The sequence below is a fragment of the Panulirus ornatus genome, chromosome 63 (genome assembly GCF_036320965.1).
Source record: "Panulirus ornatus isolate Po-2019 chromosome 63, ASM3632096v1, whole genome shotgun sequence".
Taxonomy (NCBI): Eukaryota; Metazoa; Arthropoda; class Malacostraca; order Decapoda; family Palinuridae; genus Panulirus; species Panulirus ornatus.
Genome location: NC_092286.1, coordinates 10,242,689 through 10,268,235, shown reverse-complemented (window position 1 = coordinate 10,268,235; position 25,547 = coordinate 10,242,689). Strand labels below are relative to the sequence as shown.

At 46.7% G+C, this 25,547-nt stretch overlaps 1 protein-coding gene across 2 annotated transcripts in view; it reads right to left on the bottom strand.

Moving 5' to 3' along the window:
* Positions 1-23,879, bottom strand: part of Myo31DF (Unconventional myosin ID) — a 130,906-nt gene extending 107,027 nt beyond the window's left edge. For both annotated transcript variants that reach the window (XM_071656737.1, XM_071656738.1), the window contains exon 1: positions 23,721-23,879. In XM_071656737.1, coding sequence (XP_071512838.1) covers positions 23,721-23,878 — 158 coding nt within the window. In that variant the 5' untranslated portion in view covers position 23,879. The remainder of the gene's footprint in view (positions 1-23,720) is intronic.
* Between the last annotated feature and the right edge of the window lie 1,668 nt (positions 23,880-25,547).

Below are 25,547 nucleotides of genomic sequence, written 5' to 3'. Positions count from 1 at the left end.
TATATATATATATATTAGAAAGAATCACAATTTTGCGCGCGATCAAAGTATATTCCTATGAGTCCACGGGGAAAATGAAACACGATAAGTTCCCAAGTGCACTTTCGTGAAATAATCACATCGTCAGGGGAGACACAAGAGAGAACTATAACAGTCAGTTGATATAATATATATATATATATATATATATATATATATATATATATATATATATATATATATATATATATATATACCGAAGGTATTTGATGACTCACTGTAAACATAGTAATTCTATCATTAATCTGCACACGTCACATGTACGTCATTACACAGCGTCTACCATTATCAATCAGCAAACATCACTTTGTAAACAGTACTCACAGGTGGAGAGCACTGCACACACACAGAGTGAGGATGTACACAATATTCAATTTCTCAACTCAAAAGAGATTTAGATCAAAGGAATTTAGATCAAAGAAATTTAGATCAAAGAAATTTAGACAGTAATGAACGGGATCTGTACCGGGTCTGTGAATGGATTGGGCCCACTGTAAATCATTCTAAGGTTGACAGAAGCATCGATTGGGAGTTTGAGGAAATCACACACAAGAATGGAAATGTAACTTGCCAACAGGAACCTGGCTGCCACTCTGATGGCTCGGTTCGATTCTCGGGGGTGTAGAAGTAAAAATAAAGGCAGACAGTATAAATTATGTACATGTGTATTTATGTATATGTCTGTGTGTATATATATATGTGTACATTGAGATGTATAGGTATGTATATTTGCGTATGTGGACGTGTATGTATATACATGTGTACGTGGGTGGGTTGGGCCATTCTTTCGTCTGTTTCCTTGCGCTACCTCGCTAACGCGAGAGACAGCGACAAAGCAAAATAAATAAATATATATATATATATATATATATATATATATATATATATATATATATATATATATATATATATATATACCCCTACATATTTCGAAGAACTGTCAACTGTCCACATCATCAATCTAGTTTAAAAACTTAAAGAGGTTATGTGTGTGTGTGTGTGTGTGTGTGTGTGTGTGTGTGTGTTTCAGGGGTCCTGGGTAATGAGGTTACTAGAGAATCAGGTGGTCGACCTTCCTCAACCCACAGTCATCAGTGTTTCTTCAACACACACACACACACACACACACACACACACACACACACACACACATCAGTAGTGAGACGAGAGAGACTCCAGTCACGTTCTGAAGACACGTCTTGCTCCGCTTTTCCCAGGTAGACGAGGCCTCCTGATGCTGATCTGACACACACACACACACACACACACACACACACACACACACACACACACACACACCAAGGTCTTCGCGCCCTCATTTATGAAATATGAGGCTAAAAACTGTCCAATTTTCAGTATATTTTCTCTGATGTGTGCGTGGTAAGCATATATATATATATATATATAATTAATATATATATATATATATATATATATATATATATATATATATATATATATATATATATTTCTTTTATCACCTTACATGTTTCTGCCTTACCGAGGTGATGTCAGGAACAAACACACAAGGGTTTCATTTGCACACATCTGTTCTCTAGGTGTTATGTATACTGTGCTAAAAGCAAAGCCTACCATCCACAGCGAAACCCCACACACACACTAATCCGCTCTTTATCTAGACAGCTTCATACGCCCCTGGTTCGGCCCATTTAGAGCACGTCGCTCCCCATATGTCACTTCAATCCAATTTATTCTATCCCATGCACGCCTCTTACACTCCTGCATGTCCACGTCCCGGTATCCAGAGGCAAAACATCCAGATAGGCCTGACCCTTCCAGAAACCATCCTTTCCAGGTTCTGTCTTTGGAAAGTGAGAGTACAAGGAGGGATGGGGGATTCCAGACCCCTAGTCCCTCCCTTGTGAGTCGCACCCGACAACATCCGGGAAATACGTGGGTAGCTTTCCTGCTACGTCCCTAGGGATGAAAGAAACCTGCCATCAGAGTTAAGATCCTCTGTGACCTGTGGGATCCTTTTGCGCTACCGCTCACACGATCAGCTTGGGGTGCACTATGAGTCTGCCGGGGTGACCGGCACAAACCAAGGGTAAGGGGATGTGTGAAGTACAAGTGTGGTCACGAGTTAACTGCGAGAGATGATGAGAAAATGTTGAGTCTGTGGACTGAGACCTAGCCCAGTGGAGTCCACCTTACGATGCTCCTGCACGAGGCGCATCCTCTTAAGATGTAGGAATCCTACGTGAAGGGAACACCCCGGTGATGCTGGTCGCCCAGGGACCAGGTCTAGCGAGGGACGCCTCCCGTATCAGGCAGGGATCGCCCAGGGACCAGGTCTAGCGAGGGACGCCTCCCGTATCAGGCAGGGAAGGTGGGTGGGTTTTCCTTACGCCTCCCAGATTACTTAAAGGTGAGGACTGCCTGGGGGAGGAGGAGGAGGAGAGGAAATGGGGGGAAAGGGAAGGAAGGAGGAAGAGGGAGATGGAAGAGGTGAAGACAGACACTACGGAGAGGGAAGATGGTACAGGGAGGAGGAAAGAAGAAAAGGAAGAGGAGGAAGAGGAGAGGTGAGAACTGTAAGGGAGGAAGGGATGGCATGGTGAGTGAGGGAGTGAGTGAGGAAGGGAAGGGATCTGGTGAGAGGAGCGAGCGGCGACGGCGGCAGGAGGAGGGAGTGGGGGAACGTGTGGTCTTAGCGTCAAGCTGCAGGAAACACGGACAACACATATTAGGCTATAAACCACAACAGCTGCCACATACAACCAGCACCGCTGCTACACACGACCACACTCTACCATTACCCACTCCCAACACACACCCTACTGACTCACTTCTTCCTACCAACAGCTGACGGACCACCTACTCCCCCTCAACCTCCACACACACACACACACACACACACACACACACACAGGGCAACGTTTGCCCTAGGAGCAAACAAGGATCTAGCCCACGGCAAAGGAGGAGAGAGGAGAGGAGAGTTCTGGCGACCGGAAAGACAAGAGGACATGGGTAATCATCCACCCTCCACACCCTCCTGCAGACCAGGCCGGACACACACACACAGGAAATGCTGCACACATCACCATCATCAGTATTTCCTGAAGTGCGGAAATTCATTTCTTACTCGAGAAGAAAACAGAACGGGAGTAAGATCAATAAAAGCTATGTATGATTATCAGATGTCAATGTATATCATCATCATTATCATTATCATCGTTCGAAAATCCTTAAGACCTATTTCCACAGAGTTCCTCATGCACTACACACAGGAGCAGGGGAAATGATGACATTTCTCTGGTGTGGAGAGGGTTTACGACGAGACTATACATACATGCATACATCCCTCACTTCCTTCCTTCCTTCCCGTCAACAACTGATGATATCAACCCAAACCAATCCACATCGTGCGGGTATAGTCCGGCAACAACCTAGACTGCTTACGTTTTCTGAATACAACCACCGGGCGAATGCCAAGGCCACACACACACACACACACACACACACACACACACACACACACAAGTCACTCTGCCTCACAGACAAACCAGGAAGTGTGAGCGGCACCTCCACCAACCTAAGTCCATCTCGACACACGTGAACTACACGAGGAAAAAAAAAAAAAAAGTGTGGTGGTCAGGAACAACTATGACTTCCAGTGCTTAAGAAACTTACTCCTCCACCCCCTACCCCCCTACCCCTACCCCCCATACCCCCACTACCTCACGCATAAAAAAGAGGTGACGTCACTAAATGGATCTGCAGCAACGCTCAAGCACAAAAGGTACAGTACAGTACAGTGGACCGTGCGAACCTTGGAGGCTGGTCGGACGAGAGGATGGGAGGTGGTTCGATAACGGATTGGAAAGGATATACTAAAAACAAAGGAGGTCAATAGCGGGCTTAGAGAATCATTTGAAATAACGGAAAAACAAAAATAATTACCTAACCCCCTGACCTCTGACCTGACGCTTAAGTCAGTTCCAAGGCCAGCTCATTCGGGTGATAACCTGACAGCAATAACCATATACCCTACCAACCACATGTGCCTCTTAATGCACACTACAGTCTGAGGGATCTGGTGCCACCATCCCCCGCCACCAGCGAGCGGCGTGAGGGATCTGGTGCCACCATCCCCCGCCACGAGCTAGCGGCGTGAGGGATCTGGTGCCACCATCCCCTGCCACCAGCGAGCGGCGTGAGGGATCTGGTGCCACCATCTCCCGCCACCAGCGAGCGGCGTGAGGGATCTGGTGCCACCATCCCCCGCTACCAGCGAGCGGCGTGAGGGATCTGGTGCCAAACTAAGGAGTGTAGGATGCCACCAAACCCTCAATACAAATCCTAGACATTGAGGCAAACGCAAAAACAAAAGCGGGGAGGAATGCCCCACTTGGCGTAGAAACAATAGACGGTAGACACGGCGTGTGGTGCGAACACACTAAAGAACATTCTCTCTCTCTCTCTCTCTCTCTCTCTCTCTCTCTCTCTCTCTCTCTCTCTCTCTCTCTCTCTCTCTCTCTCGTGGACTAACGTTCAGACGACGAGAAGAACAATGTCAACATGAGTGAAGGGATGAACCACAGGAGGAGGGAGGCGAGGAGAGGTGGTGGTGGTGATGGCAGAGGTAATCCCTACGGAAGTGTTGGCTGTTAATCCCCCCTCCCCTTCTACCTCCCACTCCGCTACCCCCCCCCCCCCACACTAGCAGCAGTAGCAGAAACGTCTGCTAAGTGGTTAGGAGGGGGGGGTAATCCACCCTCCCTCCCTCCCCCTTACTCTCAGACGACACGAGCGACCGACCAGACGACCAAAGTTGGGCTGGGCTGGTCGTGTCGTCTCCGAGAGAGAGAGAGAGAGAGAGAGAGAGAGAGAGAGAGAGAGAGAGAGAGAGAGAGAGAGAGAGAGAGAGAGAGAATGGAGGGAGGGAGGAAGATGGCACAAAAAAAGGGTAATGACACCCCCCCTTACCCTAACTTCAACTACACACACACACACACACACACACACACTCGGTACAACACTCCCTTCTGTATCCATATTTTGTACCCGCTGTACGCTCTGTACTTGGCCCTCCGCCTACCTCCTCACCCACCCACTACCCCTTGCTCACCCAGGCTAACAATGCAATGCCTTGTCTGTGTACAGCTAAGTGAATAACAAATTCTAAAAACATATAAAGAAAACAACGACCCTAAACAAGAACTCTCTGTCCCTTACGAAATCCCCACCGATGACGCCAGTGCTTCGTGTCCCCACGCACAACAGGCTTCGTCTCCACTTAACTCTCTAGTCACAATACCGACAGTTGTGTGTGTGTGTGTGTGTATTCCCTACAGACTTTATGACACACTAGGAGAAATGGTACACCCACCACCCGGCCAGCGCGCGAGACCATGACACTCGGAGCAAGATGGATGACTGACTGACACCCCGGGAAACCAACAGTAATGGTCGATGGCTTCGACAGGTCCAGGAGATTATGGGGTTGAGGAAAGACGTTCTTTTTCTAAAGTCCTGGTGACTGTGGAGAAACCTGTTTCCCACTGCAAGTCCCGTCACACCCACCCCCAGCAAGGGAGGGGGATATTAGAAGGGGAGGGAAGGAGGTCAACTTGACCCCAGGGAAGGAGGGAGGAGTGAGCTTGTGTTTGTGGCACGACATCAAGCACAGGACCTCCACACAACGGCCAACCATTTATACCGGCACGCGCCAGAATATATTAAGCCCAGTACAACAATGGTGGCCTTTGTGATGGTCAGTGTGTGTGTGTGTGTGTGTGTGTGTGTGTGTGTGTGTGTGTTACCAGTGGGTGAAAGCTACGTTACAATGCCTGTGACGTGACGGTCATGTTGCTACCACTTACTGCTACGATTACTTACTACTAACAGACGAGGAAGCAAGCAAGGGTCGTCCTCTCTCTCTCTCTCTCTCTCTCTCTCTCTCTCTCTCTCTCTCTCTCTCTCTCTGGTAAACTCCACTTAAACTAACCTCTCACTCCAGTGGTATCTACCCTCTTACTCCAGTGGTATCTACTCTCTCATAAGTACCGACTCTATGTACTTGAAAATCCTGCCTCCCCCAACTCTCTCTCTCCCTACCTTATCCGCCTCACTTAATGTACAACACGAGTATACCCCACGTCCACTTGAGATAGCAGCCGCCTCCCATAATCAACCACAGTGGTATTCCCTGCCGCCCCCTCCCCCTCCCTCGCTATATCGCCCACTGTGTTAAACAACCAAGCTCCCCCTCCCATTACCACTCTTATAAAGATAACCACCACTCACTCCAAACCAGCTCCTCTCTCTCTCTCTCTCTCTCTCTCTCTCTCTCTCTAAGACCTTTTCCCCTTCCCCCTCCCCTTTCACTCCCCTTTACCCACCTATAGGAAACTCACCTCACCTCTCCCCCTCCTCCCCCTTCCCTCATCCTGACCAACCACCCACTCTCTCACCACCACCTGCCTCCCACCTCGACACCCCACCCCAGCTACCACCACCAACCACCACCACATCAACTACCACCACCAACCACCACTAACAACCACCACCACCACCACCAATCAGACACTGCAGCAGCAGCGAGGGAACAGACGAGACAGCCAGGTGGTAAGTACAAGGTGACAGACGCAGCAATAGCAACAGTAGACCAGGCAACGGTAGCAACAGAAGTGTGGGGGTGGGGGGTGTAGCAAGGGGAAGGTAGGGAGGAGAGAGAGAGAGAGAGAGAGAGAGAGAGAGAGAGAGAGAGAGAGAGAGAGAGAGAGAGAGAGAGAGAGAGAGAGAGAGCAAACTGAGGAGGGTGGATGGGGGGAGGGTAAGATAAGACTTCCCAGGGGGTACTATCTCTCCCCCTCTAACCCCCTTACCCCTACCCCCTTCCCCCTAAACTACACACGCTCCCTACATAACTATAAACACAAACACGTCCAGTGGTTTGTCGTCCATTAGCTTCGAGGAGGACAAAATAAAGACTTTCATGAAAATACAAACTAAAAAATAAGAAAAAACATAACGATAGATTGGTTACGTGTGAGGGAGGAGCCAGCACCACCTGGGGAATCATCTTCCTCATGTAAGATGCGACAGACGAACTGGCTACAGGAGGAGGAGGAGGAGGAGGAGTAAAACACTCTGGCCACCAGCTGTGGTCTTTGGATGAGGGGGAAACGAAGGACGACAACACAAAGGTAAAGGGGCGTACTAAGCGACGTCCCTCACGGATGAACGAGAACCGGACACACGGTTCACCACGTACGTATTCGTTTTCGAAGATGCCTGACCCTTAACTAATAAGGTAGGGAGGGACAGATGGTGATGTTCTACTGTCTCATTCATACAGCCCGTCACGGACAGGAAAGGTACTGAGGCTCAACCTCTTGCAATACGACGCTCAACCTCCTGCAAGACGACGCTCAATCTCTTGCAATATGACTCCCAACCTCTTTCAAGACAACGCCTAACCTCTTGCAAGACGACACACAACCTCTTGCAAGACAACACGAGAGGACCTTTGAGAACAGCAAACACTGGGGTGCCTCCTCATGCACGTTGCACCTACCCCAACATCAGGAGACGGGCAGGAACTGCAAGATTGCATGATGTCTGGCTTCAGTCCTCATTTCTGGTTAGTTATGAGCACAGGACAAGGACGGAGTGTTGGGGAGGGGATGAGGGATTGGAGAGGCGGGAGGAGGAGGAGGGGGAGGAGGAGGAGGAGGAGGAGGAGGAGGGTGTTGGGGGAAGGAAGGGGGGGATTGGATAGGCGGGATGAGGAGAGTGGTGTTGGGAAGGGACGAGGGATTGGGGAGGCAGGAGGAGGAGGGGAAGAGGGATTGGGGAGGGGGAAGGAAGAGGGTGTTGATGGAGGGGAAGAAGGATTGCAGAGGTGGGAGGCGAGGACGAGGGTGTTGGGGGAAGGGGAGTAGAAGAGGAAGGGTAGGGGGAGGGAGGGAGGGTAGGAGGGTAGGCGGGGGAGCTGGTTGTTAAGTTTCTGGGTTAATTCAAGGATGAATTAAGGTTAATGTCACGAAAGGGTTTAGGCTCCCACCGGGTGGGTGGCTGTCTGTCTGTCTGTCTCTCTCTGGCCCACCGTCGTTAGTTTGAAGCCCCGTGAGTACGACCTGATTAAGGCGACCTTGAAAGCGACGATACGACGCCAGGGGTACGACGCTACGACACCAGCCCCCCATCCCCGCGCGCCTGGGAAACGGCGATGGCACGAGCTTTAGGGTACGATGGACGGGGGCCCCTGACCCGAAACTTGAAGGTCCATCAACTCCAAAAAGGGGAAAGGGTACCGTCGTAACCAAGGGGTCGTACTCGTGTTCATGTGGTCGTGCGCCATGGGGTCGTTCCCCTTGTGATCAAGGAGTTTAAACGCCAGCAGTGTGGGCCTAACAACTTCGACCCTGAGGCGTCACCGGCGAAGAAGAAGAAAAAGAAATAATAAACGCCATCGTCTACGCCTGCTGAAAGGGTTAGTCCGAACCAGACGCATGCGTAATGGGGACAACAGACAATGTATAAACACATACACACACACACATGCACTTCTTTCCCGCCCTTTTAACATACTCTCCAGCACTCTGACGTCACCCAACCAATCCATCCATCCCCCATCAGTCACCCATTCCTCCCCATTACGTATACCCATCCCTTTACACCGCCATCCCCAACACTCCCTCCCTCTGATACCCATCTTCCATCCCAACTATAACACCACCCCCTCCCTCCTCCCCAACGTCCCACTCCCTCATCCTAACCACACACCCGTCTCTCCTGACCTCCTTCCTTACTCTCACCCATCCCCCAGCACCCTTCTTCACCCCCCACCACCACCACCCCAACACTGCTGGCGCGTTGGATCCTTCCTCCCCCCCCACCTCCCTCACACACACACACACACACACACACACACACACACACACACACACACACACCCTAGCTTCACCAGCAGATCCCCAGATGGAGGTACTGAGGGGGCGCGCCTGGCGACACACGCACACTGGCCTTATCAAAACCATGACGCCTACTGTCTTGCACAAGAGAGCGTCTCCTCATACCAGCCACTACCACACGGAAGACGCATTCCACACATCCACTGTGGGGAGGGAGAGAGAGAGAGAGAGAGAGAGAGAGAGAGAGAGAGAGAGAGAGAGAGAGAGAGAGAGAGGAGTATATACCATTAATCACATACTCATAACCATTGACTTAACACACTCGCAGGCATTAATCAAACACACTCGCAGCCATTAATCAAACACACTCACGTCCATTAATCACACACACACTCACAACCATTAATCAAACACACTCACAGCCATTAATCAAACACAATTACAGCCATTAATCAAACACACTCACAGCCATTAATCAAACACACACATCCATTAATCAAACACACTCACAGCCATTAATCACACACACTCACAGCCTTTAATCATACACACTCACAGCCATTAATCATACACACTCATATCCATTAATCACACACAGCCATTAATCGAACACACTCACATCCATTAATCACACACACACACACACACACACACACCTCAGACCCCCCCCCCCCCTGCTGACTGCTGCAAACTGGGGTGAACGATCATTCCACCTTCGTCTTCTACCAACAAGACGTCTGCGACCGTATCTCCCCTCCAACGAGGGATGACGGGGGGGAGGAGGTGGACGCCTGCCCCACACACACACACACGCACTCCGTCCTGAGAACAACAACAAACATGGGTTTTGCAAAGAAGTCTCTCTTGTCGTTCGGCCGACGCTGGTCTCTGACAGGGTTCTGTGAAGCGGTTCGTCCCGCTGATCTGGCCAATGATAAGAAGAAACTGCTCACTGCTGTGCTTCGGGGGTGCTCCTGCCTCTACTGCTGCTAATACTACTACTGCTACTGCTGCTGCTCCTTCTGCTTCACAGTTGGTGGTGCCACACCAAGCATAGCCAGGGGAGTGGTAGAAGAGGAGGAGGTAAGGCTTACCGCCTGCAATGAGAGGGGAAAGAAGAAATACCTTTTGACCGCGCCGCGCACCTTGCAATACTGCACCGGGACCCAGTGTGTAATTCCACCTTCTGCTTGCTTGCCCGCCCGCTCGCCCGCCCGCCTACAGCCACGCTAGAGATATTGAATCTCCCTTCAACTGCACATCTGCTTTGCTGAGCTGCCTCCGGGGGTTGGTGCTTCTCCTGCATGTGTCGCAGGACGCAGCAGTAAAGAGACTTCGGAGCCAAACACAAAGCACAACGAACAAACCAAAAGAAAAAGTCCTTTTAGAACACAAGAAAAACACTCAGCACAGACTATCTCCAACACACATCACACTGCCTGGAGGTAGAAAGAGGTGTATTTCACCCAGTCTGACTCTCTGAAACGCTCCAGATTATATAACAACAAAGAAAAATGCCTCTGCCTCACCCTTCACTAATATAGCAACCCCCTACCACCTCCTCCCTACCTGCAGGGGCGAAGACCCACACCCCTACTTACCCTAGCTGCTAATATCCTCTCAACCACCGCCACTAACACGACACAGAATCCCCTTCACAACACACACACACACACACACACACACACACACACACACACACAATTTCTATATAAAAATAATAAAATGCTCCTACACCCCTGCCAATAGGGTTTCTCTCTCTCTCTCTCTCTCTCTCTCTCTCTCTCTCTCTCTCTCTCTCTCTCTCTCTCTGTATCTATCTATCTTTCACTGTCAATAATTCGCTTTCCCCCACTAATGGGTCCTTTTTTTCACTTTTCCTTGTCAACCGGGTCCTTCTCTTTTTTTTCCCCCTCTGCCAATGGTTCTCTTTTGTCCCCTACCAATGGGTCCTTTTTATGCCTTAGCCAAAATGGTTCTCGTTCTGTACTGCTAGTGAATGTTTACATCTCCCGTGACAACGAATCTCTTTTTTATCCCCTTATCAATGGGTCTCAATTTCCCTACCAACTGTTCTCTTTTTTTCCCCCTTGCCAGTGGATCTCCATTTTACGTCAACAAACGTCCATTCAACCTGTAACACGGGACCGCCTCTGGTCAAAAGAAACCCTACTAATGACCGCTACATAACAAATATATTTCAGCTGTACTGACTTACGCCGCTGTAGCTTAAAACCCTTGAACACGACGGCTGCGACCCCCTGGACACGATCGCACGACCCCCTAAGGCACGACGGTACGACCCCATGGACACGACCGCACGACCCCCTTAGGCACGACGGTACGATCCCCTGGACACGACGGTACGACCCACCCTGGACACGACCGCACGACCCCTCAGGCACGACGGTACGAACCCCTGGACACGACCGCACGACCCATTGGGCACGACGGTACGACCACTTATGCACGACGGTACAACCCCCTTGGACACGACGGTACGACCCCTTATGCACGACGGTGCGACCCCAAAGCACGACGGTACGACCCCCTGGACACGACGGCACAACCACCTAGGCACGACCGCACGTAGTCCTGGGTATGATGGCGTGGACGATCCACAAGCCATGTTACACAAGAGTAAAGCTGGCAATAAAGATACGCCAAGCTACCAAAAAAAAAGAAAATAAGCTAACATAGCAATATATTAATATGCTAGACCACAACAGGAAGCTAGGGAAGCTAACTCAGTGTACGGGAACCAGCTCGGTTACGTCTGCAAGCTAAATTCTAACATAGCGATACATCAACGTCCGCTAAGGTAAAATCTAACATAGCGATACATCAACGTCCGCTAAGGTAAAAGTTAACATAGCGATACATCAACGTCCGCTAAGGTAAAATCTAACATAGCGATACATCAACGTCCGCTAAGGTATAAGCTAACATAGCGATACATCAACGGCCCCTAAGGAAAAAGTTAACAGCGATACATCAACGTCCGCTAAGGTAAAAGTTAACATAGCAATACATCAACGTCCGCTAAGGTAAAAGTTAAATAGCGATACATCAACGTCCGCTAGGGTAAAAGTTAACATAGCGATTCATCAACGTCCGCTAAGGTAAAAGTTAACATAGCAATACATCAACGTCCGCTAAGGTAAAAGTTAACATAGCGATACATCAACGTCCGCTAGGGTAAAAGTTAACATAGCGATTCATCAACGTCCGCTAAGGTACGTACGTATATCTGTAAACTGAAAGTTAGTCAACAAAGCAATGATGCATCAATGTCTCCTACTAAGTCATACCTCTAACATAAACATTGCAGGTAAGTTAAACTTAAAGCTAACGAAATAAGTGTTTTATCTGAGAAAACACATACGCGTAACTCTAATCCTAATGTTAAAAGAAGACAGGGGTAGTAATGATAATATCTTTGCTAAAAACAAATGTTCCGGTCACGGAGATGTGTTCATCAAGGCCAGACCTTGAATGGAAGGAAAAAAAAAAAAATATATATATATATATATATCAATTGTATCACGTTTTCCGTTATGAAAAACCCATTAATCAATGGAAGAAAAGTGGTATGAAAAATACTTATATAAACATAGTTTAAGACATTACTTTTCATCATTCAGCTCCATGGCGATTAAAGAAAAATGAAATCCTTGAAATGGTCATGTAAAATATTCTATCAATATTCACAAGGTACCCCCCACCCCCCAACTCCTAACCCGTTTCTCAGTCTTCATTGTTCAATATTCACATGACAGCAAACCCCATTTTTTTTTTTTTTACATTCCTTGTTCAATATTCACATGGTAAAGAACCCCCGTGTTTCTAAACCTTCTACGTTCAATATTCACACGGTACAGAGTCCCGTTATTCACCTTTTTTTATTCAAATATTCACACGGTACAAAACCCTCAGTTATTTACCTTCTCTAAGAGTCAGGTCAATGGTTTTATACCACCACACGTGACCTGAGGGTCGTTCCACCGTGATCAAAGGCTGTACTTTCGTTCTCAGTGGGTCTTACAACCTGCCTCAAGTCGTATGGTTAAGTTCAAGGTGTTGTTATCTCTTACCTAAGGTTTATATCACACTTTTAATCATACAGTGCAAGAATTTCTTCAAGACTCCCTATACGTACAGTGTGAGCGCGCGAAGAGTTTGAACTTAGTAGCTGACCGAAAAATAACCCAGGCAAGTTGATAATAAGCCAAAACCCCATACAACCAACCAACCTTATTAAGTTCTTATTATATAACGAAAACAATCATGAAATCATCGCTTGTATGACTTCTCGCCACACTCAAATTGTAACACCGAAGAAAAAAAAGAAAAGAAAAAAGAGGAAACGAGATCCTTTGTTTACACGCCCGAGGCCCCCCCCCCCCCCCCCGTTATCGGGAGCCGTATGCGCGCGCATGGCTTCCACGTCAGTCCGTTGTCAGTTTGACGTAAAACACGGCAGACTTCCCGGGCTGTGGGGTGCGTTGTGCGAGTCAGTGCGGTGAAAGTCACATCTTCCATTCGATGTGGCAGAATGGAGCATGACCACAAGCCATTTCCAACCTGGCTTAATCTACGTAAATGAGATAATTCTTTAAGCTTCCAGGGCAACTGGTAAATGATTCTACGTCTCCCAGAAATGATAATCATGACAATGAATGATTGACAAACACCTACTAAGTGATTGGGTGACGTGGCCCAATCTCCGAATCAGCCTCTCTCTCTCTCTCTCTCTCTCTCTCTCTCTCTCTCTCTCTCTCTCTCTCTCTCTCTCTCTCTCAGTCAGCACGCTACGAGCGTCATACGAGCTTCGAGCAATAACAAGGTGAGAGTTGAGCACACACAACAGCCTATCGTTCTCTTTCAACGGGAAAATGTCTGACATTTCGGAGTCTTTCTCGTTATAGTATTTTTTTTTTCTTCGTTTCGTAAGGAATTATCAATAAAGTTTCCTGAATTCAATACAAGTCAATTCATCAGCGATGATTTGTTTACGTAAATTCTTGAATGCGCGCGACCAACTTGAAGGAAAGTGTGTATCTAACGCCTTAAGCACGACCCTTCTTAAGTACGGCAGGACGACTCAGTCAAGGTCAAACGACCCTGATTCAAGCACGACGGCTCAGGCACGATGAGTCCTGGCCTGTGACCACGTCACTTATGTCGGAGAGGGTGGTGGTGATGGATTGGAAGGTCCAGGCCATCGTGCTCAAAGGTCGCACTACCACCAGTCGTCGCACTCGACGAGGAAAACTGAGATTGGGTTTTATCTGAACATCTACAGATGACTCTAGCAGACCACAACCCTCTTGAAGTTATCATCAACGAAGGTAGGGGCTTATCGGAGTCGGTTCGACCCCAATCCCATCATGATACGGTGGTTGTGGGGGGCGAGCCAATGCCAACGATTCCATTCTTCCCCACCTTTTTCACGTGCCGACCAACGTGCCTCCTTCCCCACCACCCAAATCTCTTATCAGCCAACCGGACATCTGTCACGCTACCAGAAAGTCTCTCCCACCACTCATGTTGACAACAGAAGAGCGTCGGTTGGGAATCACGCATTTGGACCACATCCTCTCAAGCGGTCCTTTAAGCTTTCCCAGTGTATCAACTAGTCTCGGAATATCCAAGAATTTAATGGAAAAAAATTTCTTTCCAATAAACAAGTTTGTGCAGATGCCAGGATGCCGGATGAATTACCATATGATCAGCAAAGCTGACGCAGGCAAACACAATCATATACAATGATTTCCGTTTCTGGGCTTCGTCATCTGAACACACCGCCAAATATTTGGGAAGTGACTTTTCAGAACACGTCGACCCTCAACATCTTTTACAAACATTAAACTCTCAAGACAGGGCGCTAAATGGCTTATTTACTTTACCATGATACCTACCTCACACCCAAACGCCTCATCCAAGAAGAGAATATCCAAGAAAATCACAGTTGCATTAGTTTCAACAAGAGCATCTGGTGATAACTGATATTTCTTTTGTGTGTTCTCAAACTCACTAAGGTCAACTCTTGCCTCACATCCTCTTCACATTTCCCAGGACTACCATCTTCCACTCCCACTATCATACAGCACCAAAAGCATTAAGATATGTCATACATAATGTAGCCACCTGTAATATGAAAACCGGTCTGTGTGCGTCACGTTGAGGAACTTGTCAGAGGCACGATGACTATCCCCCACCAACATAACAGCTTCCAGCAATTCATCCGCCTCCTACGCAGAATAGAAAGTGCCTGCTCCTGGGATGATATATTTTCAAAAAACAAAAAAAAGATATTTAGTATTGAGCACGAAGGTTGTGCCGACTAAAGAGAAAAAGTGGCGAGGCCAAATGGGTATACCACTAAACAACAACATTTCGCAGTTCTCCGCCCTGCCCAAGAGCACACAGATGATGGCCCGGAGGGCCAGAATCTGCTATTAGTCTTTACAACAGCTGGCGATAGATGTATGTCTGCGTGTGTGTGCCGTTTTCTAAAATGACGGTGACCGTACGTACGTGCGCGTATGTGTGCGGTTTTCTAAAATGATTTGCATATATATATATATATATATATATATATATATATATATATATATATATATATATATATATATTGCACACATTGTGTCATACATAGTGGTTTACACATAGTATCCTAAATAATGTATAAATGCATTTACAATATGTATACATACAATGTTCCACTACTACACAAAGCTAGCATTTGTAGTCATGTCTTCTGGTAATTAATATCTCCTGGGTCTGTATCTTATCGCCACAGATAACGGTTATAAGAAACAAGCCTCACTAGAGATAACTAGTATAGATAACTTGGAGTTACAAAAAAAAAAGGTTAGATTGCCTTAACAGACTTCAATAACCTCACAGACCTAGAAAACAATATATCATTATTATCATTATAACTCTAATTATTATTCTTATCATTGTTATTATCATCATTACAATTACTGTCGTTGTAAAACCCAAGCAACTTTTCTCAAGGGGGGTTTTGCTGCTCCAAGGCTGCGTTACAATCAGGAGCAGGGGGAAGGTGGACTCCTTTCGAGTGAGAAATTCATAAGACAAGACTGTACTCCAATGATACAAGTTGAGTCGCGGTGTAACCACAAGGCGCAGTCCGGTAACACACACACACACACACACACACATACAGGGTTAGAGAGCCTCCACAGCGACAGCGTCTCGCTAACAAAAGCATCTTGGGGGTGAGCCACCGGAAACTCGAACCCCTTTGGTGTGCGTTTTTGTCTGGAGAACCAGTGATTCTCTCTGGCTACATGTCCGGCCAACCAAGCCAAGGGAAAAGCTAACGTCTTGACAGTCACTTGCTTAGCAAATGGCGTCCTAGCTACGTCTCTTCGTTGTATATCACCTGACTGTTTTATTTCTCTCTTGTGTCTCCCCTGATGATGTGATTATTACACGAAAGTGCATTTGGGAACTTATCGTGTCTCATTTTTCCCCCGTGGACTCATAGGAATATACTTGATCACGCGCAAAATTGTGATCCTTTCCAATATATATATATATATATATATATATATATATATATATATATATATATATATATATATATATGATAACCACACGCGGGTTATTTTGGCATAAGCCGGACTGTGGTAACAATGCATCTTCCGTAATTTCAAGGACACACAATAATTAGTCTTGAGGATGTGTCGCCTCTGTTCCCACAACACAAACCGCTGGGGGCAAAAAATAAAAAAAAACCCACCCCACCACATCTTCCCACCCCACACCACCCCACATCCCACTCCCACAAGCTTCTTAAAGGACACTTCTTGCTTAGCCTCGCCAACCTCCAGATGAGCGAGTCTCCTTCCCTTGTGTGTGTGTGTGTGTGTGTGTGTGTGTGTGTGTGTGTGTGTGTGTGTGTGTGTGTGTGTGTGGAGTTATTATCTCAACAATTAACGTTACCTCAAAATAACTCCAGGAGACGAGGATTCGCCATTACGAAGATGTGACGACCAAGGGAACCTGGCGGGCTCTTAAGCCTTTACACACACACACACACACACACACACACAAACACACACACACACACACACACATACAACACACACACACACACACATCCCGTCTGGTCCTCCACCTCCTCATTAACCTTAGGAACTGTATCCCACAAACCCTGGCATGACCCCGAACTCGACCTGCATATATGCGTGTATATGCCACGGTGGGCCCTAACTTCTACACTAATGTGTACTGCACCCACAACATCAACTGGGATCTACTGTTCTCCCTTCCTATGTGACGTGACTCCCCTGGGTGTCCCAGGACACAGGAAGGGGGGCCCTTCTGCCCGTGTCCCAGGGCCCGATATCGTCCCTTTTATATCTGGGTTGGAGGGTAAACATGGGCCCCCTTAGGTCTGGGCTACACACGAGCCCTATTGTCTGGGTTCCCACGCTTCCCGCCACCCCTTCCCCCATCATATTATACACACCTTAAGCTTGCCTCTGACGTCTTACACAATTGCCAACCAGTTATCCGACCTCCCAACTTGCCCATTTGATCCAGTTATCCGACTTTTTCCGAACACCCTCCGGCTCTCCGACCCCCTTGTAGCTCATGAGTCAGCCACCAGAGGAGCTGTGTGCACCACGCTCATAATCCTCCCCAAAAAGCATCTAATTATCATCTCTCTCTCTCTCTCTCTCTCTCTCTCTCTCTCTCTCTCTCTCTCTCTCTCTCTCTCTCTCTCAACAACAACATCTCCTTCTCGCCCAACAAGCCCAAATTACCCGAAATCTTGCGGCCACAGATAACTCTCAAGCACAACGTCTTTAATACCATCTCCATCCACTCACTACAGAGGCGAGACAGCTGATGCAACACTACCTCAAGATGTACAAATGTTACCCACGAGCAGTGGCCGTCTACCGTCTTGAGAGAAAAAAGAACAAAAAAAAGGACATTTTTTACAGACCAAAACTTTAGTGTACCATAGACCGTCTCACGCCGCCGAGACTGAGATCGAAATGTCACAAAAGCGTTGAGGAATGATATGCTACACACACACACACACACACACACACTGCCAGGCAGGAGTGGTGAGACGAGGCTATGACACCCGGACGTTACTCTACAATCTGTAAATGAAAGTCGTGTGCACTGTTAATCCCATTAGCAGGAGGGGGTGAGGTGTGTGTGTGTGTGTGTGTGTGTGTGTGTGTGTGTGGATTACTGGCACCACCACCATCTAGCCAAGTAAGGCAGGGTCGGCGCCCGCAACACAAGACCTAACATGCCTTGTATGTATTCCGGGAACCACTGACCTGCCACTAGGCTCGGGTATGGTCAGCTTCGGTCTATCTGACTAAGCTTGGGTATGGTTAGCTTCGGTCTACCTGACTAAGCTTGGGTTTGGTTAGCTTCGGTCTATCTGACTAAGCTCGGGTATGGTTAGCTTCGGTCTATCTGACTAAGCTTGGGTTTGGTTAGCGTCGGTCTATCTGCCTTAGCTTGGGTATGGTTAGCTTCGGTCTATCAAGCTAGGCTCGAGTAGGGTCAGCTTCGGTCTATCTGACTAAGCTTGGGTCTATCGAGCTAGGCTTGGAAATGGATAGCTTCGGTCTATTAGGCCTGGCTATAGTTACCTTCGATCTAACTAGGCTTGGCTATGGTTATCTTCATTCTATCAAAACAAATAAAGTTTTCGAAACTTAAGAACCGTAAACTTTAAGGTTAGGCGACCCAGGTTAATCACACACGTCAAATTACACATACCCTCGATTGGTGATGCAATCCATAATTACCGTGTCCCGAAAAGAACATAAAATGATAAGGCATATCTCTTTTATCTTTCTTATCAACCTGCCTTCCTCTCCTTAACCAGACATGAACGGCTCCTACCACCGTCTAACACTGGATCACAACCCGGCTACAACGTGCCCCACCTCCTTCACTCCAGTACTACAACATCGGCCCCAGCGAGAGCAGGTCCTCTACATCAGCGCACACACACACACACATGAGGCTTGCCTAGCCCCACATAACGTGTTGGCCTATCCTCAACACAACCGGACGGCTCCATCCATACATAATGCATAGTGACATCTCTAAAGCCTCAGCGAAACCCAGATTACGTCGAACAGTCTCTCTCTCTCTCTCTCTCTCTCTCTCTCTCTCTCTCTCTCTCTCTCTCTCTCTCTCTCTCTCTCTCTCTCGTGTGCCTATCGAGCCATCCCATGAGTCAACCTCCCTCACTCACTCACCAACAGGCCGGGGAAGAAAAGGGGGAGAGGGAGGGAGGGAGGAGGGTGTACAGTCGACTGCGTCCAGACACTGTCTCGGTATGCAAGGCGTCAAAGCCAGGCTGCGTGTTTTGTGTATAAACACGGTTCCCCCAGGGTATTTCTTGGTGGCCAGCACTTCGTGTGTGTGTGTGTGTGTGTGTGTGTGTGTGTGTGTGTCCTCAGACATCCTAAAGTGTAAGAACAGATGGATGATGATGATGATGTGTGTGAGAGAGAGAGAGAGAGAGAGAGAGAGAGAGAGAGAGAGAGAGAGAGAGAGAGAGAGAGAGAGACCGGACAAAACTTCGGAGTCTGACTGACTGGCAAGGATAAAACTCCTCCCCTTCCCCTCCACACTCGGGCCACAACAGCTAGGGAAGTTCGAGCCCCTTCGTCTGCGTCTGACGCTGCTCCTGCTGGTTCGCCCAAGCACCGGCAATAGCAATACGGGTGAGCGCTGCCTTCCGGATATATCATATCCAGGCTTCGTGACCCAGCAAGGTCAACCAACAATGCCTTTTTAAGACAACGCCCTGGCCGTTCCTCCAGAGCGGGCTAAGGTCATCTAAGAAAGGACATCTAAGAATGTGGATGGACCAACGTCCAGGACTGTAATCACATCAGTGACTAAAAATATATGTCATCAAACCAACGTCTAGGGAAAGTTAACCAAAATTTATATTTCTCACCTTTTCCCATTCCTAACGAGGTAGCGTCAGGAACTGATGGTTGTTCTTACTTTTAAAAAGTGACAAGACAGGAGGGGAGGGTTTCTAGCGTCGCATCACACCCCCCCCCCCCTCCTCCACCTCCACCCAAGCACACACACACACACACACACACCCGTCCGTCATACTCGGCTTAACTTTTCATCACTCAGAACTGAGCGAGAGGCCATTCGTGCCCCCCCCCCCCCCCCGAAGACCTCGCTGTGTAAACGAGCCCTCACAGGCTCATTGCTCTGATCCTAAAAGGGCGAGACTGCAGCCCATCCCAATAACAACAATGTATCATCCCTCCTCCCCCCCCCCCACCCCACTATGCAGCGACCACAGGACACACCACTTCCCCTAAACACACATCACCAACATTACAAATGGGACCATCATGTTGTTACTGCCTTACTTTGGTATTTCTACGACCCCTGAGCACGACGGTACGACTCCTGACCACGATGGCACGACCTCCGAATACATGGCTTGACCTCTGACCTGAAACACACTACGTCAGCACTTCTCGTTACAGTTCGTAAACTATTACGACGTGTCGCACCGTAGTTACACACGAGACACGCGTTACTCTAAAGCTATCCCAATGAACACGCTTCACACCACAGCTCTCATAATGGAAGTGTCACACTACAGTTGTCACACTTGAAACGGATCACACTACTGCTGTCACACTTGAGCCACGTCAACATCGAGCAGTCAGACGAGAAGCATGTCACACTGAACACACACGACTGGTGGGTCAAATACGTTCAGACCACAAGACCAGTCCAAAAGGTCTTTCCACTCAGGCCAAACTATGACAATGAAAAGAAAAAAAAATACTTATCAAAGTAACTTATGCCCACATACTTTACGAGAGAAATAAAACACTTAAAAACAGCCTTACTGAAAGAATACAGTATAGACCCCACTGCTTTACTGTATCAGTTCACTAAAGATACGTCATAGGGAAACATATTGTGGAGGTCTAGAGAACGAAAGGAACTGGTCGTAATGATGCCATGCTTGTGGCAACACCGCATGGCAAGGTCAAGCTCAGCGTGACCTGGGGTGACCCGTCTGACAGCGTTGCTAACACCGTCTTACCCCAGGAGAGGAAGATATATATATACCAGACTTGCCAACCTCCGTCCCCTCCCTCATTACTGACGCCTTCAGCCATAACCATTCTTCGTTTATATATATATATATATATATATATATATATATATATATATATATATATATATATATATATATATAAACGAACACATAGCAAGGTACCTACACAAAATTCCCGCCCATACATACAACATAAAGAACGCAACACTAGTAATAGGGTAATTACAGCTAAGTAATTAGTGATACATATAATGCGTGGAGAGCGGTGTGACAATGCAATGCGTCTATGAAAATGTCGTTCCAACATTATCCTAAACGACTGAAATAATGACCAACAAATCGGGTCGTACCAAAACGAAAGTACGACCCCCCTCTTGATCACCAACACTCACCAGGAAGGTATGGGCCTAAAGTACGACCCCCCCCCCTTGGGTACGATGGCCTGACCTTCGACCTGAGAGGTCAGGTGTCGAGCTCACGTCATGATAGCCAAGAGTCGTATCAACGTGGTCAAGTGTGTGCCATTATAATGTTCAAGGGAGTAACCTGATCACGTAGTCCACTCTCGAACCGCGAGCGACTACGTGCATCTGTGAGGTTATACTGCACAGAAGCACGACCAAAATATATTCTTTCCTTCAAATTAACAAGGGGTAAAAAAAAAAAAAAAGCCATCACCTAACCCCCCCCCCCCCACAACTTTCCCCAAGCTAAGATCCTTCAACAACAAACGCTACATTAAGTGGGGGTCGCCAACTGGTTCCATGAACAACAAATGTAAGGTAATGCCCCCAAAAAACCACTTATCCACCAGCCCAAAAATTATATATATACCAAAACTGAACGATGATCATTACTGCGTGGTGTAGCGGACTAACCTAACTTAGATAACTTTAACATCCAATGTCAGTCCCACACACCTGGGGGTGAAAAAAAAAATATATATATCAAAATAGTAACACATTGCGAGGCAAGACTCGCCTTTAGAACCAGGTACTACCCTCCCTCCCCCCCAGGCCGCACCCCACTCCCCAACCCTCGACTCCCAAGGTCATGTCAGTATTGTTGTAAAACACCTAAAAAAAATGTATATATATATATATCTTTGTACAAGAGACTGTACCTACTTCAAACTGAACAAAATGCTAATATATATATTTCATATCTTTCCATCCTGCCTTTACTGGTGTATCATAGGTAATAATAATAATAATAATGATAATAATCATATATATATATATATATATATATATATATATATATATATATATATATATATATATATATATACACACCACTGTATTGCACTCCGGGAATCGAACCCCGAACCGCGTGTGTGGTAGCTAAGTACCATTGGTAACCCTTAGCCAACAATGAGATTAAAACATCACAACCACAACCTAATTCCCAGATCTGACTGATGCATCACGCATCCATTACGAGGGGGAAATAACTGCCACTCACGCTACAGATGGAAGGAAGGAAGGAATGAAGGAAGGCTTTTCAATCGACTCCCAAGACACTACGTAAATGTACACATGATATCTGATGTCAACTATTCGAACTCGGGACCATCTGTGTGGTAGCCAGGTAGCCTTCGTGGCCTGGGGGGTTAGGCTACCTGACTGCCACATAGGAGGTCCGGGGTTCGATTCCAAGGGTTTATGGTAAATAGTTTACTTAGCAACGTGGCTGCCACACAGTTGATGATTCCTGGACCAGTTTCAATGAGAGTCCTGGTGTTACCCAGGACTTTCCTAAAGCTGCGCTACTTCCCTTAGGGGTAAAATATAAACTTTGAAGTTCTTCGGCCAAACTTTGCTACGAGATCCAACCTCGCTAAGTGCAACCCCGAGAATGTATGGAGTCCGGTAACACACACACACGACTACCTGTCAACCCTTTAACATGACATGAGCCACCTGTCAAGCCATCAGTACAGTGATCCACCTGTCAACCTCTCACATGACCCACACAGCTGAACATGACCTACGTACGGTCTGTCAACCTGTTAATTACCAGTATATGGCAGTTCTCCCCGTTGTCGAACCAGGCCCTTTAAAAGGCAAAATCCCAATCTCTCTCTCCCTCTCCATTCAACCTGAAGTATCTTACATCATGCAAAGGGAAATAATAATAATAATATCAAAGTTCATCAGACTTCTTGTAAAAGTGATTAGAAGAAGGGGGGAAAAACGAGTGCTTCCTTGAACAACTTGTTCCAACCTTAAACAAACCACTCCAGAAAAGTTTAAAGATCAAGGCTTGGTTGAGACTTTCACTAACGACCAGAAGAAACTCGTCTTGTCATTGGCTGCCCTCAGGGTAAAGCATGCCATGCTTGTTCAAATGGCTTCCTTGAACAATGCCTTCGCCTCTCGCGTCCAAAAATCTTTGAACGCCCAACAGTCGAAATTTACTGATGTCGCGCTGCCCCTTCGGGAGACATCTGAGGCGGTTGCTATGGACGCCTCCAAAGGAACATTTCAAGGTCAGTCTCGCCGAGGTTGGGCGAGGGAGGTGGGGTATTCTGGACAGCCACTCCCCCCACACACACACTAAACTTTGCCGGGCATTCTTCAAAGGCATGAGCTTAAATGAAATATAAATATATATATATATCTCTACGAAGTCGAGAATTGAATGTCTTGGAAAAAATTTCTTACCTGACTCTTAGGTTATCCACGAAGGCTCCGACAGATATTTCGTCAAGGAGAACTGCATCCCCAATCCCAACTTCTTCATAGGATGCCATCGTCGCGAGGAACGATAGCTCACCACCTACCACGACCACAGTCAAATGTGAACTGGGGAGTGACGTCATGGCCAAGCGTACAAGGGTGAAGCGCATTCGAGCACCACACTCCCAGCATGTTTTTATAAAGAAAACTCAAATTTGGCATTCACTTAAGAAAATAATTCTAAAACTTACTTTTTTTTCTTATGTATGTTTATATTTTTAAGTATTCTACCACGTAAGAAACCAGGATTTTTCATCATTAATCAATATACAAATGAGACCAGTAGAGCGCATGCGCTTCTTGGCCCCGGCGAACATTGCGGGAAGTTTGAAAGTGTTCGCCGTTGGCTGCGAAGGCCGGACGATGACTCACAACGCAGGATGTGATCCGAATTTCGTTAAGAATAGGGAACCATACAGGAACTGGTTGACAAAATCTAAAATTCTCTTTCGCCTGAACGTTTCCAACTACATTGAGCAATGTCTTCAAATGTCAATAATGCATTAAAAGTGGTGGATGTACTTAATTTCGGTACAGGTTATGAAATGGATATTGAATAAAATCATGCAAAAAAAAGTGGATAGACTAGGACTTGCACATGAAGTAGTGATCAATAAACCGAGATGAAATCTACGAGAGAAAAAGAGGAAGAGATTTACAGAAAACTATAACAGGAGGTCTGCTGGCCTGTGACCAGGTTACATGCTGAGGGAAGTAAGGAATGTAATCACTTTTACCTCACAATGATTTACCATCTGGGAGTGCTAGTTTTGCCAGTATGTTGTTCAGGAACATACTAGTAAGAGGTTTATTACATCATTCTGTACAACGCACGTTTAATGTAATAGATTTGTACCTTCCTTTGTATTCTTACCAATGTCAGTATACAAGTAACTGGACGTACTCGGTAAATACACAACTTGGGTTTAATGGTACCCTAGTTATCCTATACATTATTTCAATTGTCCTTAACACTGTTGTCCCTTATTCCGAAAGATCCCAGTCCCAAATATCACCCTATTATGTCGATGTATTTGGACCCACACTACGCCCCACCCTTCTACCCGCAGTCGCACAGATGGCCTTTGTCCATGTACAACCTCGGAAAGACAAAGCCTTTTAAAAGTTTTAAATCCCAGTGTTAAATGGCCCTATTTGTAGTCTTTCAACAACGGTGCGAAACGTTCGTCCTGTAAATTCTAACCTATTGTCATGCATCCATCAGCGAGGGCGTTTCCGTTGTCCGTGGAAAGGAACATCACACACACCGAAGGAGTCCAACATTTCCCTGCTCCTGCGCGGAGCACACCCTCAAAGCTGCTGAACCCCCAATAAAGGGATACTGGGGTTACGATAATAATAATAATAATAATAATAATAATAATAATAATAATAATAATAATAATAACTATAATAATAATAATAATAATAATAATAATAATAATAATAATAACAATAATAATAACAACTAATAAATAAACACTATTGAATTTACTAATTCATATGAATTAAATGACCTCCTAAACTAATTCAAGACTATGGTTGAACGGATAGAGAAAGATATGTTCCAGCCTTATCTTAAACTGGCCTTTTTCCAACTACCAAGGTAAACTGCCTCTCACAAACTCTCCCAGCAACCACGATAGGATGTACCCCTCTCACACACTCTCCCAGCTACCTAAATAACATGAATATCTTTTCTTTTTATCAAATATATCACCTCCTTAATGACCAATCAGATTTATCAGTCCA